The sequence below is a fragment of the Ochotona princeps genome, chromosome 14, assembly GCF_030435755.1.
Source record: "Ochotona princeps isolate mOchPri1 chromosome 14, mOchPri1.hap1, whole genome shotgun sequence".
Lineage (NCBI taxonomy): Eukaryota > Metazoa > Chordata > Mammalia > Lagomorpha > Ochotonidae > Ochotona > Ochotona princeps.
In genome coordinates this window covers 56,555,214-56,572,720 of record NC_080845.1, presented here as the reverse complement: position 1 = coordinate 56,572,720, position 17,507 = coordinate 56,555,214, and the positions used below count along the sequence as shown (strand labels likewise).

The 17,507-nt window shown below is 42.3% G+C and overlaps 1 protein-coding gene across 1 annotated transcript in view; it reads left to right on the top strand.

Annotated features, from left to right (window-relative positions):
- The window catches only part of NTRK2 (neurotrophic receptor tyrosine kinase 2), a 351,452-nt gene that overhangs the window by 283,651 nt on the left and 50,294 nt on the right, over positions 1-17,507 (top strand). Inside the window, exons 15-16 of the mRNA XM_058672627.1 lie at positions 628-800; positions 8,166-8,407. Coding sequence (XP_058528610.1) covers positions 628-800; positions 8,166-8,407 — 415 coding nt within the window. The remainder of the gene's footprint in view (positions 1-627; positions 801-8,165; positions 8,408-17,507) is intronic.

Here is a 17,507-nt window from a genome sequence, read left to right as displayed (position 1 = left end):
AAGTCCTGATACTGCTGCTTATTCCAACTTCTTGCTAATATGCACCTGAGGAGGAAGCACATGGTGGCTCACATAGTTGGATCCCTGCCACCAACATGGGGGACCTGCATGGAATTCCAGCTCCCGGCATTGGCGTAGTCCAGTCTCAGACTGTTGCGCACATTTAGGGAGTGACCTTGCAAATGATATCTTGCTCTCTTTCACTCTCTCTCCCCCTCCTCAAAAAGGAAAATTAAAAGAATAAATGAACGAGTGTATGATGACTGGCAAGCTTCACACTGCACATGAAGAAAATACAGGATACAGCCTGTGGCAACCATTGGGTCTTGACTGTATAAAAAAACATAGAATGAAAAGAGCTTTTGTCTGTAACTTTATGAGAAAACATCTGTGAAAATACTTTGTAAACTGTAAATCTTTGCCTTCCTGTGAGGGATTATTTCTCAGTTATTAATGTGAATATAATTTCCTTAGGAATGAGACCATTTCCCAACTTGGGGTGGAATCAAAGGGATGACTATCCTTCACACCTAGGGGTCCCAGGACCCATGGAAGCAGTCCCCTCCTACCGCACTCTGCCCTTTGACATCTTGAATTTAACTGATGTTGACTTCTTCCCCTGCTCAGACACTGAAGGACGCCAGCGACAACGCACGCAAGGACTTTCACCGAGAGGCCGAGCTGCTGACCAACCTCCAGCACGAACATATCGTCAAGTTCTATGGCGTCTGTGTGGAGGGCGACCCGCTCATCATGGTCTTCGAGTACATGAAGCACGGGGATCTCAACAAGTTCCTCAGGTACAGGGAGTGGGTGGCAGGGGCTGGGCTGTAGGAGGCAACAGAACTTCACAATTCAGAGTCTGGAGACAGGGATAGGTAACTGCGAGAATTCACACCAGAGAAATGGAGAGAGAAGGAGGAAGATATCAGCATCTCTCTTTTTCCTTAGTAAACGAATTCTGCATACTGAAATGCTAATGATGCAACTCAGTTCAACCTGTGCTGATTGAACACTTGTTGTGCTAAGTGGCATATGATGTGTGTACTGAATATGGGCTTGAGAGGGCCTGCAGGAATACGCCAGGTAGATAAAAAGGCAAAGGAAATTGTAAAACCTAAGATACCAAAGTGTTCCAGGGAAAGGTTAGGGCAAGTGAGAATTATGGAGTTGGGTTCCAAAACTATAGGACAGACCAGGAGGGTAGGAGTTGGAACCTTTTGCCAGTGATAAGAGAGATATGCCATTAGATTTTATTATGAGGATGAAGAATAAACAGGAAGTTGGCAGTTCAGGGCATCTACAGTTGAAATAACAGAATGCAGAGTCGAGTTTAAAAGGAAGGAGGTAAAATATTTTGGTGGGACCACTTAAGACTGGGCACAATGGCCATTGCTGTGTATAGCATCCTGAAAGGATGGACAGGCTCATGTTGAGGAAATGAGGTTTTAAGAAGAAGGCAATGCAGGAAAGACAAAGTGTTGGATATTAGTGAGAGTTGTTTGTTGTTAAGTAGTGTTAGAATTACATAGATTTCTGGTATTGGCCTTTTAATGTTTCAGGTTACTGGTAGTTTCTCAATAAGTACCTCTCTTCCACCTTTGTGAGTCCAGGGAACTGGGAGGAGTCACAGAGCAGAATAAGAGACAAGAGAAAGCTTTGAGGGAGCATAACTCATGAGTATGTGATGCTAACTTACTCTGAAGAGTGCTGTGCAAAAGCAAGCAATGTTTGTGACCTCCAAATAGGATTGAAGTTGAATCTCACCTCTGGTGTTCATTGTCTGGGTGATTTTGGTCAAGTCTCTAAGCTGCTGTACTGAGATGCTGAGGGAAGGCATGAGTTCTAAGTAGAAAGCTCTTAGCTGAGGGGTGCGCAGGACCCCTTCAGCAAGCAAGTGCTTGAATTTTACCAGGAATGATTTCTATGGATAAACCAGGTGCCTCCATAAGAAAACTCGCAGAGACTGCTAAGTTAAAAGAGACAGAGGGAGTATGCAGTCACTGTGGCAGCATCCATAGTGCAAGTTCTCATAGCGCACCTGCCCAGGGGGAGAAGGATGCCAAGTAGGTATTCTTTGCACAGGAAACCAAGCAATGTTTTCAGTTGCATCCAGTATGGGTACAAATGGAAGGGCCATATAGGATCTTGAACCTGAAGAGTGAGAGGTATCAATAGTAAGGTTAGGGAGACCCAGGCTCTCCCAGGAAGCACTGCAGTTCTGCTTCCTCTTCGGCAACCCCCTGCTGAGGTCCCGTGCATGGGGATCAGCCCTTGTCTGGGTTACCTTTACTCCCAGTTGGTACTGAGATAAACCTAAGTCTTATCTGGTTCTTACATGTTATTTTCTTTACAATTGAGTGGGTCCTCTTTTTTGAAACATTGGCCAATGTGTTATCTATTACATCTAACTAGATAGTATAACATAGAGAGGGGAAAGATGTTAGAGGTAAAATGATGGTCTGTCCCCATTCTGTAAAGTGGGTTAATAATATCCACATCAAAGATGATCATAAAATTAGAACTAGTATTTGTTGAGCTCCCAAAGCTTTATCACTGATACATTTTTTTCTTTATTTTGCGTGAGGGTTCCCACGTGCTGGGGAAGTGGCATCTTTTGTGTGGTGGCAGTACTTGGATCCCCTGTCTTCATCCAGTTGCCCAAGGGATGAAGAGGACTTTGCACTGAAGTAGCCCCACATAACTTCAAATGAGCACTGACAGAATCTAACACAGCTGTTTCAGTAACCAGTCAAGGACCATGAAGCAGAATGGGGAGAACCCATGGGTATTTTTAGAAATGCACCATCCTATAGTTGGTGCTATCTGGAACACATTGAACATCTCCAACCTCATGGGTACACAAGTGATGTTTCCCTTCTTGCCTGGTATGGGTTTCACTGCCCTGCTTTTCCTATGGTGGTGTGAGTGAGGGAATGCCAGGGGCAGCAACTAATTGAAGGTATTCAGAGGCAACCCTTATGCATGATCCCAGATCCACAAAATTCTTATTATAGGTGATAAGACAGGCCATTTTGGTAGCTTTTGTATTCTTGTCAAATTTAGTGTAAAAGATGAAGAACAAGCTGAATTTGATTGATGTCCAACTGCCCCTAGGAAAAATAATTGCTCTATGCCCTAGGTTTCTTCCCTAATTCAAAATAAGCTTATAGTGTAATAAATTCATGTATTACTTAGATGAAATCAAATGATCTTATTACATGTAAGTGTATTTGTAAGACAGAGATAAAGGGAGGGAGAGAGAGAGGGAGGAAGGGGAAGAGAGAGAGAGAGAGAGAGAATATTACACTGTGGCTCTTTCAGCCTTGCTTGATAAGCCATTGCCCAATCTCCTGCCTCCTGGGATGAGCACCTGCTCTCCCCTGGCACAGGGAATGGTCATGGAACAATTGGGAATGTACCCTGCTCTACTGCAGATCCTTCTAAAGTCTGGAAATAAAAAGTTAGACACACCATCCACCTCCCCAAGCAACTGCCACAAAAGGGCTTCAGATCATTGGCACTGCCCTGGGAAGACAGAAATCTTATCTCCACACTTTTTGTGTTCCTCTGACAGCCCTTATCCCAAGCACCAACATGGCAGCCTCCATGCTAGATGCAGTGGAAATGAGGTGCCAAACACAGTTCTTGCTCTCAAGAAGGTTCGTGAAATTTACCTCTCAGACTCACCCTAGTAGGGTGGGAGATACATGATGACTTTTCAAACGACATCTAAAATTTATGGAGCATTAGTAAGCATTTGAAATGTTTTAACTTGCATAAATCTATTGCACTGGTTTATCATCATTCCCACATTCTGGTTAAAGAAATGAAATCCCATAGTTAGTAGGTGCCAGAGCTAGGACTCAAGCCCACAGCTTCTGGCAGAAACGCTCCTACTTTTAGCCACTATATAGAAGGGTTGCACCTGAGTAGATGTCTATGAAGAAACCAAACAGACATGGAGAATGGATACAGGCATACTGGTGGATGGGGGACTTTACTTCTAAAGTTTATTGATACAGTAGAGTGTTCATGATGGACAAACATTAACTATATAGTTCTAGTGAAGAAGATTTCAGATATTCACAGTATCAGAACAGGATAAATAAATGATGACAGATCAAATCAATGTCCATGATGTGATCATCCCACCTTATATACATGTATTGAAACGTGGTAAACACTGCAAGCATATACAATGATGTGATAATTTAAAAGTATCAATGGATTAATTTGCTTTAATGCAAAGTAATTAGAAGGGAAGTGATGGGTTGTGCATTCCAAGAAAGTCGTTGCAGGGTGGCAGAGCAGCAGCCACAGCCCACACTAGAGAAAGCACAATGGAGAAGGTCCATCAGCCCCCTGATGGGGCCCTGGAGCCTGGGGCTTTCTCCCCAAGCCACGGTGCTCTTCACTGCTAAATGAGATTCTCCTGGGAGGAGCAAAAGATATTTTTATTCCCATGAAGTGAAGGGGAAGATGACAGTAGAAGCAGAGGCTGCTGTGCCCACTCTTTGTGCCCCTCCTAAAATGTGTTCAGAAGATCAGCTGCCTTCCATTTACAGCAGTGCTCTCTGTTCCGAGCAAGCACTTGGCGGCATCTCCTAAAAGCAAAGGCCTTGTGCCAACACCCAGAAACAAGTAGAGAAAGGACTGTTTAAAACTGCAGGAGCCAGATGCCCCATGCATACTGCCCTTCAGAGCATGAGGCATCGGAGGGGGGAGGACCAAGACCTTGGGACCATGACCCTCTGCTTCCCGTGGTACTTGAGTAGGGAACCAGATTGGAACGGCAGCAGCTGGAATTCAAATCAGCCCTGACAGAGTATGCTGCTGTTGCAGCGGTGGTATACTCCCCTGCACTGTAGAACCAGCTTCTTAACTATTCTTTTAACCCTCAGATATGAGATATACCATGCGGTATTTGACTTTCTGTATCTGGCTTGTTTTATTCAACTAAGGACCTCCAGTTTCATCCATTTTGTTTCAAGTTGCAATATTTTATTTAAAAAAAATTATGGATATATAGTATTCCCTTGTGGACCTACACTATGTTTTCTTTATCCAGTCATCTATGGATGGGCACCTAGGCTAATTCCATGTCCTGCATATTAGAAATAGTGCTGTATTGAACATGTGAATAGAGGTATCCCTTTCATATGCCATGTAGCCAGAAGTGAGATAGCTAGATCATGAGATCTGACAGTCACAGACAAGATCCAGTTAAGAAACGGTCAAAGAATTTTGCTAGACATTTCTCAACAGAAGAAATGGAAATGCACAAGAAATAGATGAAGATATGTTCTGTGTCACCAGCCATCAGGGAAATACTAATTACAAGCACAGTGAAGCATCATCCCACTCCAGTTGGAAAGGCTACTACTAAAAAAGATTTTAAAAATGCCAAATATTGGGTCCAGTGCATTGGCTCAGTGACTAAATTCTGGCCCTGCATACACCAGGATCCCATAAGGGCACAGATTCCTATCCCAGCTGCTCCACTTCCCACCCAATTCTCTGGTCGTGACCTGAGAGCCCAGTAGAGGACAGCCTAAAGCCATGGGACCCTGCACTCATAAGGGAGACCCAGAAGAAGCTCTTGGCTTCTGGCTTTGGATTGTTTTAGCTCTGGCCATTGCAGCCACTTGGAGAATGAATTAGCAAATGGAAGATCTTTTTCTTTGTCTTCTCTCTGCCTTTCCAAAAATCTGCCTTTCCAATAAAAATAAATAACTCCTTTTAAAAAGGCCAAATGCTGAGTTGAGTGTGCATGTGGGTGTGCAGAAGAGAACCCTTGTACACTGTTGGCGGGAGTGCAAGTGAGCACAGCCCTCATGGTGAACAGGATTTGTGAGTTCTTTGTGTGCTACAGGTTACCTTCAGTATTTGTGTCACCTCTCTTTATAAACGGAATCTTTGTTTGCAAAGTCTTCCCTATATTTAAGCAGACTAAAGTCCTCACATCCAAGCCATCAGAAAGCTGCCACGAGCATCTCCACTTTCTAGGATGGGGGCAGAGCGTACACAAAGGCTAAGACACTCACCCAAGTTCGCATGGCTAATGTGTGAGAGACAGTCAGCTTCAGCTCTTAGGCCAGAGCTTCAGCCTTCACATGGCAAGACTTTGTTCCTATAGTGATCGATTTTGAGACGGAGAAATCCCCAAAGTATGTTCCCATAACTGGTCCTTAATGCAGCAAGAGACCAGGGAGGGATCTGCCGTTTAAGTAAAGGCGAAATGTGCTCAGAATACCCCTGCACAAACCCGGGAAACTCCTGCCCAGCATACTGAAAGACAAAAGGGACTGGAAGATCACCTAACCCAGGAGTCCTTTGCAGATTGGACTGATGAGGATTGGGTAGCTTGGAGTTAAAGAAGCTCAAAGGTTTTCAAAGATCCTAGTGTGGGGATTGTATGGCTGGGAAACTCCCCATCTCCTTTCCAGGGCTTATTCTGGGAAATAAACCAATGAAAAGAGTGACAGCATGCCTTGGAAATCCAAGAAAGGGAAAAGCCATGATGGAAGGAGCAGGAGGAATACTGCTGTGGCTTGAACGGTTCATGGAAGGGACGGAGGCAAAACACGATGTATGTTCCTAGATGATTCTGGCTCTTTCACTTCCAACTGTTCATGTAACGGGACTAAAAAATGTTTATGAAAGAATGAAATTAAAGAAAAGCTTATTTTGGTGCAAAATAGTTTTGAAGAGCCTACTTATTTTTTTTCCTTTGTAATGCAGGCTTTGTATGAATTTTAATGACTCTTCCTCTGCGTGGATTTCAAATTTTCGTTTGCCAAAATAAGCTTGTCTTTCAATTTCATTTTCCATCCATTTTTAAAAGCACCCTGCAGGGAAGGTCACTCACTTGTAATGTATTTAAAATCTTTCATGTTTATTTTAAACGATTTCAAAATGTCTTGGAAGCCTTTTGCCTGAAGGTAACCGCAGAAGGGCCTTTATTCATTGCCCTGCAGCGCCCCCTCAGGCCATCAAAAGCTATGACACGGATCATAAGGCGATGGATTTCAGACCTGAGATAGCCTTGTGGATGTGCGACTGCACTGATACCTTCCCACCGCCAAGCCACATCCCACTGTGAAGACTTCTGTAGCTGGAGAAAGGTCAAGTGTATAACAAGAAGAAGATAAAGTTTTTTTTTTTTTTTTAAAAAGCAGGTCTATTTATTTATTTGAAAGGCAGAGTTATAGAAGGAGAGAGAGTCAAGCAGAGGCAAAAAAGACAAATATCTTCCATGTCCTGGTTCACTGCCCAAAAGGCTACAGCCACCAGGGCTGAGCCAGGCTGAAGCACAGAATTCCATCTAGGTTTTCCACATGGGTGTGGAGTCTCAGGGACCTGGGCCATTTGCTGCTGCTTTTCCAGGTGCATTAGTGGAGAGCTGGGTGGGAAATGGAGCAGCCAGGACTTGAACAATCACCTACTTGAGATTCTAAAACTGTAACACAGAGGTTTAACCCAGTGCACCACAGAGATACCCTGGAAAACGCATTCTTAGAAAAAAAACAAATTCAAAAAAAAAAAAAAAAAAGAATAAATGTCCTGGGATTGAAAAGAAACTGCATACCCATATTGCACTGGGAGGGATGGAGCAAAGGAAATGGTGTTTTGCATTACTAAGAGTGCCCTGAATCTCTTTATGGAAGCCTGAAATCCGTGGCTGCTCATAGGGTGGGTGGCCTGGGGCTGGGGAGGGGAGCCCTTTGGGAAAGGGTCAGCAAGGGGACGGGGTTCTCCTCTGCAACTGTGGTTGGGAAGTGAGGGATCCCACTGAGGTTATGCCTATCCTTCCAGAACAAATACTCTTTCAGTACATTCTTGGTTTTGCTTTGCTCCCTGTACCTGTTGCTTTCTGGGGTCAAGGGCTCCTCTAATACATAAACATGACAATATATGGCAGGGAAGGACATCCCTCAGGCCTGCACGGCCCTGTAAAGGGCAGAAACCTGGGGCGGGGGCAGCGTTGCAGCAGTGGGTCACTCAGTAGCGCCTCGAGGCTACAGTGTGGGTGCAGCATCTTTGTTTCTTCTGTATGCTGAGTCAGCTGGCATCTCCAAGCACTAGCAGCCCTGTGAGGTGCGAAAGGACCCAGGAATCTCCTAGAGCTGAGGCCTCAGTCTCCCCTTTCATGTCCTCTGCAGGGCACATGGGCCGGACGCCGTGCTGATGGCCGAGGGCACACCGCCCACGGAGCTGACACAGTCGCAGATGTTGCACATAGCGCAGCAGATCGCCGCTGGCATGGTCTACCTGGCGTCCCAGCACTTTGTGCACCGCGACCTGGCCACCCGCAACTGCCTGGTCGGGGAGAACCTGCTAGTGAAAATTGGGGATTTCGGGATGTCCCGAGACGTGTACAGCACCGACTACTACAGGGTGAGTAGTTGCACGCACTGGAAGACCACAGCCGCCTCTAGCCTTAAAGCTCCCCTCCCCCACCATAGGTATTGATTGATTACGTCTAGCGTCACAAAATGGCACAGACTGAATGACTTCACTGACAGAAGTTAACTTTCTCACAGCCCTGGAGGCTTGATGGCCAACACCCCAAGCTGTCTGAATGCTCTGAGATCTGAGTGTGCCCATGACTACCTTCTCCCCATGTCCTCACGTGACCTTTATCTCAAATGTCTGGAAACTTGGTCTCTTTCTTTATGTCTCAATTTCCTCTCCCTCTGACTGGACTGAGGCCCACTGTGATGGTCTCCTCTAACCTGATCACATTCTGAGGTACCAGGGTTAGCTATTTGGAGGGTAAATGTTCAGCCACTCACACGTTCTGCCCTTTCCCTGGCTATCCAGTGTGGTGTGTGATGTCTGCCATTTAACAGCATGCATGTTTACCTAAGGAACTCAAGGCTTGGGAGAATTTGGGGGGGGGGCATGAGTTTCTAGGACTCACATCGGATTTTATGATATGCCAGAAGCCTTTGTTTGAAACCTGAAGGAAGGTGAACTTATTCACATAAGTAATAATGTACTGGAACTTTGTTCAACCATCTCTGCTGAAAGTTGTTCTGCCTGCTCCTGGACAGGTCCGCTCAACCTCCTTGGTGGTTCTACCCTCAGAATCACTGAGTGGCAGAGCTACAGACGAGAACTCAAACACATTGATTCAAATCGATCCTCATAAATATATGCATTATTCTGCTTTGTGTTATATAATGAAATACCTGAGGCAGGCTACTTATGAAACAAAGGGAGCTATTTGGACATGTGGTTCTAGAGGTTCATTTGGAGGTGGCCTTCTGATTGACAAGCCCTAAGGCAGCAAAAGAAAGCTTTGGGTAAACAAGAGATAGGGAGGACACATGTATGTCTGACTTATCTTCCTTCTTCATGTAAAAGCAATAGCCCCCAATCATGAAGACCACTCCAGTGACTTTGCCTAATTCCAATCAAATCAGTTAAATGTTTTCCTCTGGATATTTTACAGTAGGGATTAAAGTTCAACGTGGTTTTGGGGACACACCACATCTAAACCACACCAGTTTCTCTCCTTGCAAATGAAATCTTGGGACGTACATATGAGAAGACACAGACATGTTTCCAAATGCTAAGGTCATGGTATTTAAAGTAAAGCTTTCGGCTAGTGCTCCTGTACCTCAAAGATTCAGTTGGATTTTCTTGTTGGTTTGGTTGACCTTGAAGGGAAAGAGGAAGAGCATAGGACATACTTAGGTGCATTGCCTTTGAATTTTAGAAGAACCAAGTAGGCTACAATTAGTCTAAGGAGATGAATTCATGATTCTCTGCACATCCTTCTGTAGATCACTTTGTGATGTGCCTTTCCCTGTCACCTTGATAAGCATTGTTGACATGCTGTGTGGTAAGAAGCTGTAAAGATGACAGGAAACCAAGGTACAGCTCTGGCTTCAAGCTTTCACATTGGAGTTTCAATGAATCTTCCTTGAGTATAGAGGTGGAGAGTGTGTTCCAGATGTCTAAGACATGGTCTTGGCTTACAGTAGCTGTACCTCCTGTGCAAGCTCTGCCTGGTTGGTAGGATGTGGGAGTATTTCTGTGTCTCAGAAGTCAAACATCTGGGTGCTTTGCTGAACTTGATGAGCATCCTGGGAAGAAACATGTAGCATAAGTAGCAACTTTCTCTTGAGTGGTAAATTAATAAGGGTTTCTAACTGTCTGACGTGAAGGTAGTGTTCAGTAAATGTTTCAACTGAATTATTATCCAAACAAATGAAAATGCACCTCCTTCTCAAAGCCAGGGCTGAACTCAGTAAAGTCTAACATTGTCCTTTGCCAGAATCTCTAGAAATATAGTTCAAACAGCTACAACAAGCTGAGAAGCTTCTGTACAGCAAAGAACATGGTCAACAAGTGAAGAAGCAACCAACAAAATGGGAGAAAATCTTTGCACATCATACAAGCAATAGAGGACTAATACCCAGGATTTACTTAGAGCTTCAGAAACTCAACAACAGCAAAACAAACAATCATGTGAAGAAATAAGTGAAGGAAATAAACAGATATTTTTAAAAGAATAAATTCAAATGGCTAATAACATATGAAAAGATGCTGAGGCTCCCTAGCTGTCAGGGAAATGCAAAAGAAAACCACATTTAAGTTCCACCTAACTGCAATGAGATTGGCATACATTCAGAACTCTACTAACAACACCTGCTGGTGTGGATGTGGAGAGAAAGGCACCCTCCTTCACTGTTGGTGAGAGTGGAGGTCAGTACAACCACTATGGAATACAGTGTGAAGAATGCTAAGATAACTGAATATAAATCTGCCATAAGACCCAGCTATCCTGCTCTAGGGATGTATCCAAATGAAATGAAATCTGCATACAAGAAAAGGATCTTTAATCCTACATTTACAGCAATGCATTCTATAATAGCAAAGACATGGAAATAACCCATATGCACGTCCAAAGGGGAGTGAATAAAGAAATTGTAGAACATCTACTCCATGGAATACTACTCAGCCATTAAAAAGAATAAAATTCTACCATTTTCAACAGAATAGTTCCAACTTGAGACGATTATGCTCAGTGAAATAAATCAATCCCCAAATGACAAATATATTTTCTGTCTGATATAAGGCAACCTCCCATGCCAAATAAAAGATCAATAGCTCTTTCAATATTGTTTTTGCTACATCTCAGGGGATTTGATCTTTTGTTTTTCTTTTCATTCATTCAAAAAGTTTTTGTTTTTATTAATTTCTTCACTGATTCATGTCACATAATAATATCATTTGTTTCAAGAAGGTTTTTGATTTTCTTTTTCATATCTTCAGTAACACATTGTTTATTCAGTAGCATGTTATTTAACTTTATATTATCGTTTAAATTTTTTATTTTTCCCCCTTGTTGATTTTCTTTTATGGCTTTTAATTTAAGGGGATGTAGTGACTGTAATGGAGACTACCATATCCAGCTGTGAAGATTCAGTACAGTATGCATCTCTATTTCCAAATCAAAGATGGATTCCCTGTGAAAGTGTTAAATATTTCTTGACAATGCATATCTCGACTCTCTGCCATTGTCCATACTTACAGTGTCAGGATACACTTAAATAGCAGAATGATGGAGTTATGATTATGAAGGACTACATTATTGTAATGATATAGGGGAAATCATTGGGTGGATGGGGATTTGTGGAAGGGGAAAGGGAAATCTCAGAGCCCATGAAACGCTATCATAAAATAATAAATTAATTTAAAAGAACATACATCAAAAATACCAACAATAAAAAGATAAATCATTCAATGAAAAATAGGTGAAGGATTTGAATTAGTGATTCACCTAATAAGGTGTCCAAATAACTAAGAACTACATGAATAGATAATGATAGGGAAATACAAGACATATTAATACAAGACAAATACAAGGTATTGACTTCACATCTACTGCGTGACTTTTGCAGAAAAGATAATTGCAAGTGTTGACAAAGAAGTGGAGACATTAAAACTCTTGCATACTGCTGGTGAGAATGTGGAGTGGCACTGGTGTGTTAGCAAACAGTTAAGTAGATGTTCAGAATGTTTAGTATAGAGTCCCCATATCAGCCAGCGATTCTATGGTAAGACTTATCCACTATAAAACTGAGATGTTATATTTGCATAAACACTTGTACATACATTTCTATGAATTTTAATCATAAAATAGCTAAACAGTATCCAGTGATTTATATGTAGATGAACTGAATTCAGTAATCCATACAAGAGAATATTATTCAGCAACATAAATGGGTAATCTACTCATATATGCCACAACTCAAATAAAACTGAAGCATACTATGTTATCTGAAAGCAAAAGATCATGAATTTATTTATAGGAAAGCAAAACAGACAAATCAGTAGATAAAGTAGACTAGTGGTTTCTCCCATTGTTGGGGAGAAAGGTAAAGAAAAGTGTTTACTACTGGGCCCTAGATTTATTTTTGAGGTGGTGAACATGTCTTGGAATTATGTAATGATTGTACTTGTACAACATTGTGAATTTGCTAATAAGAGACAGAATTGTGAAATGCTGACTTGTTTTAAAGGAACTAATAATATCGTGTTAAAATTGAATCTCAGATATTCTGGAAAAGTAACATGCTAGCAAAATTATGGTTAGCATTATGAGCATAAGAAATTAATCTTGGTCATTTGGGCTTTATAAAAACACTGGCACTTGCCATTTTCCATAATTTATTATCATTTATTAGAAAGAAAATCCTCAATTATGCTGTTATAATAACATAGGGGAGATCAGTAGGCAGTGGGTAATTAGGAAGGGAGGAGAGGAAATTCCTGAACCTATGGAAAAATCCTGAAAAAAAAAAACAACAAAAAACTAAAAACTATTCATCCACTTAGGTGACAAGAGCCTACCTATCTATCATACTTTCTGTTGACACAGTTGAAGGAGATAATGATTACTTTTGGTTGTAGTTTGGTTTCTTACATGTTTTTGCAGCCATCCTGGTAACTGAGAACATATCACTTTAATTTTAACCTTCCATCCTCCAAGCTCCCTACTTAGGTGCCTTTCGGGATTTATCTGTTGTTTTTCTGTTTATTTGTTTATCATCCTCAAGATGAGAACAAAAAACCTGTTCCAGGAGGGAGTGAATCAGATTGGTTGGAAAGCAGATCTATGGATTTGATAGCAACCTAGCAACACAAGGAAAATAGGATTTATTTATTTATTTTGGAGCTTGTCTAAAATTTCTAGATTGCAGTCAACTTTTTATTTTTCTTTAATAAGTTTCATTATAGGACTGATTCTTGGGATATCTGTGCTTGCTGAACTATCACACCAATGAGACTCATTGCTTTCAGCTTGTCACAAGCAGAAGCAGATACTGATGCTGACTTTTACGTAGAACTCCAGTGGCGGCTGCATCCTAGGGCACTTGCAGTTTTTTTACTCATGGGATGGTTTACAAGCTTAACCTTGAATGTATTCCCACCATGGTGTCTCTTCCCCTCGCCAGGGCTGGAATAATGTGCTGTCTGTACAGTTCAGATGTCTTGTTTACCTGCCCCCTCCATGAATGCTTCTCCCTGTGTCTGAGTTGGCATGCACCACCAACACCCCCTGCCCCGGGGTGAGGAGCTGCTGCAGTTCATCTGGCATGTCATCCCAAATGTTGACAATGCTTTCTGCTGTAGTAACAGGAAAGGGTTTTTGCATTAACTTAGGCTCTTATATAGAAGACTTGTGACTGGACAGGGAGTCAGCTGCATTGAGGAGTAACATGCTCTATATCAGCAACTAATACCCAAAGAAACCTGCGCCTCCTTCTCCTGGTAGTAGGAGAGCAGCCTCGTGGGGTGGCCATGGGTTCTCCACAAGTCCTTGGCAGGAGGGGTGGGTGGCAGCTGTTCATGAGGGAGCTGGCAGCACCAGGAGACGGCCGCCTCAAGGCATCTACCCTGTTGCAGCTGAGCTAATTATACCTTCCCAGTGAAGGGAGAAATCGGAACAACTCATTTGCATTGAAAGCATCCCGACATGGCGGGTCCAAAATTACTCCAGCATTTATGTTCTCTGAATTATTTTAATTAGCAACTCAGCAGTACCCATCTTCTATGTTGTTTTTTATTCCTTGCCTCCAATGGCAAAACCTGACGAGTAGGAAACATTTAAACCAGATCTATATCACATTCTAGAGACCTAGGACCTTGGTCATTGCTGGGCCACAGTGAATGCATGGACGTTCTCCTAATAAGCACCTTCATGGTACCCATGAGGTGAATGTCACATGTACTTAAAATGAGTGTGGTATTTGGTGAGCAAGTCACAGATAGCCCCAAACATCTGAAATCCTAGCTTCTAAGTCTTGTTTTCCCTTGGGCTTTAGCTTTCTGTCAGGGTGGTAAGAAATCCTACCCCTATTTCATATTCCATGTAAGAAAAGGAGGGAGAAGGGGCAAAATGATTGATGGTAGGCACTTTGAAGAGGCAAATGAGTGTGTTGGCTAAGCAAAGCCACAGTCAGAATCTTCAAGCGTCAAAAAATAGTAGCAGCAACACAGCCCAGGAAGTCGCTGTGAAGTTTTCAGTGTGTTAATGAGTGAAGAAAAGGATTGCTTTGCACTGAAAATCAGCTGCTATTCCAAGGGGAAACGTGAACTGTTTTGAACTTTAGAATGTTTTCCCTTACTCTAGAGTAATAAGATTGATTACTGGGAAATAGGGTTAAGTAAGATAGAACTTAACAAACAAATACAATAAAAGAGTTGACTATCCTATTTTGATCTTTTATAGAAAAGTGCTCATTTCATGGATAGATAGATTCATGCCACAATGTGTTTAGCATCTTGCTCTATGATATGCCAATGCCATTGCTGCTCTGAGGGGCAGCATAAGAGGCACTTCCATGTCTTCTTCTTCCCTGACTTTCTCAATAGGCCTTACATCATAGAGCATCTCACAACATGAAAATGGGCTGCCATCAATTGCTCCATCACCGAATTGAAGAGCAGGCAGAGGGCAAACCTTTTCGTCTTCATCTCTGCACACACTGGCAGCAAATAACTGCTGAACAAAGCACCTGTTAGGAAAAAGCCGATGTCCATGTGTCCTTTTAGTGCTATGAGTCAAAACAGAGGACACTCAGGTATGCATCCAGATTTGGCTACGAAGGTAGAATCACTGGCTTCAGGAAGTAAAATTAAGCATCTGGGTACATCCTTATCTGAGATGATTTCATTACAGTCAAGAACTCAGGGCTAAAACTTACCTCTGGCAATTAACAATGGTAGGAACATTCCTGTAGTATACTGTGTCTAGAACCCTTGAAACTGAGCAGTGTTAATTTTAAAGAGTAACTCGATCTCTTCTCAGGAGAAGTATGTCTTTTGTGTCACACACTCTCATTTGCATGCATCATTTTCCTATTTTCTTTGTCACTATCTGATATGTACACAATGGCTCCTAACTTTCACAGGAACAGCTACAGACCTTTCTGTTTGTTTTGGGCTCTTTTGATTAAAGTGGCCTCAGAAACATAAAAGGTTGTTTATTTTATGATGCCATCTTCAATCCTTTCCTGTTTCAACACTTTGAGCACAGTTCAGAGGGACCTGTCTAGCAGGGAGAAATCAGAACATTGAGTTCAGACTAATTCTATATTAAACTTGATTTGCATAAATTGTTTCAAGATTCTAAACTGGTTTAATTAGTATTCAGGCCTCCCTAAGAATTTTGTATATACACTCTAGAGTTGCAACAGAGTGAAGGCCAGAAGCTGCTCTTTCATTCATTCATTCATTCAACTCTTCAACCAATTTTTATGAGACAAATATGTTAGATGCTAGAGTTAACATGAAAGGCATCCAGACAGAAAAGATATGAGTTACAGTTGGAGGAGCTCTTAGACTTTTCAATGCAATATGATAAGTGTGACAATAGAGATACCGGCTGGGGACCTAAAGGTGGAAGCCCCTAGCCAGCTGGAAAAATCACAGACACAAGTCATTTGAGCTTCTGTTTAATACTTAATTCCCAGATTGTTCTGTTGGAGGAGGGTTTGGGTCACTTTAGTGAGGGAGACATATCACATACAGATGACAACAAAAACATCCAGATGTGTGGCCAGGGAATGGAGACAGTTTTGGCACATGTCTGAGGCTAGTCAATTCTCAGCTCTCTAGGGTATGAGCATATTTTCCCGGAACTTGTTGGTCATCACAAATGCCTTGGACTCCATTCTTTCAGCAGCAGGGAACCACTATGAGTTCTTACATCAGAAAACACCCTATTACATTACATTCAGCTATATAATTTTACCTATGAAAACAGATTAGTCCATCAAATTTTAACCTTGTACATATTCAAGTTGCCTGTAGCAGTCTGTTTCATATTGGGTCCATGAGCTGTTCATGGCTATGCCTCCTGATCCTAAGGGATAACACTCATTCTCCTTACTGCAGAACTTCCAGGGCCTTTGTGACCTGTGAATGTGAGCTGCACAGGTCAACGTGGAAGAGCAGATCAGGAGGTGCCTTGTTCAATTTCTAAATCATGCCATTTTCCACTGCCAAAGAAGGTCAGTAGGAATGGTCACATGTCTTTTGTGTTTTTGTTCTTCTGAATTTCTTACCCTGGAAACCACCAGACTATCTACTTTGCATGTAGACATGCTAGACTCAGAAGTCAAGTGTGCTTCTAAACACACCAGCATGAGGGTGGAGAAGATTTGTATTGTTCATGAGTTTGGATGCTAGAGGGACTCTGATGCCCCTAAGTTCTGGGAGGCCCCTGTGGCAGGTGTTTTGTATCATCCTGTGATTGAAGGACTCAGGACTCAGCTTTACCATGCCTGTAACATCCCAGGCTTTTACATCTCTGAGAGCAGAGCTACATGAAAAAGCAAGCTGGCAACAGAGTTAGCTGGGGCACATCATGGAACGAGTATCCTGTTTGGAACCTAAAAACAGAATGTTCTCCTCTGATTTCCCTTTACACACCTTGTGATCATGTCAGCTTGGAATGTCTCCAGCTAAAGTTAGCAATATGCCATTCAGGGTTCAGGTACTGAACTGTCTTGCTTATGTGACAGGAAGTTCACAGAAAAGTTGTTTCTGATTGGTTCAGGGACCTTTCAATTTTAATCTGTGTTTCTTCCCTCATGACTGTATATTAATGAAACAACTATTGGAAATAAGAGGAGGTAGGTGGCCACAGAAAGCAGGTAGCTCCTCCCCGTGTCCTTTTCCCCTTTCAAATCATCCCTTGTAAATACTTGTCTTCAGTGGCCAGAGATGATTTGTTAGGAAGCACTGACAGCACACCTGGCCAGAGATCAGTTTATTGCTACCAGAGACTTGGACAAAGCTAGGATTGTACTTCAGGGAAGCAGGAAGTAAGGAAAGCATCATTCATGCAGGCCTTCACTTCAGGATAGTTTCCTTTCTTTGTTCTGAGTAAAAGTTGCTGTGAACCGTGGGCTGAAGTGACGCACAATGCCGGTTAAATCATGAAAGTATTTTTCCGAGTGATCTTTATTCCTCTTCAGGCA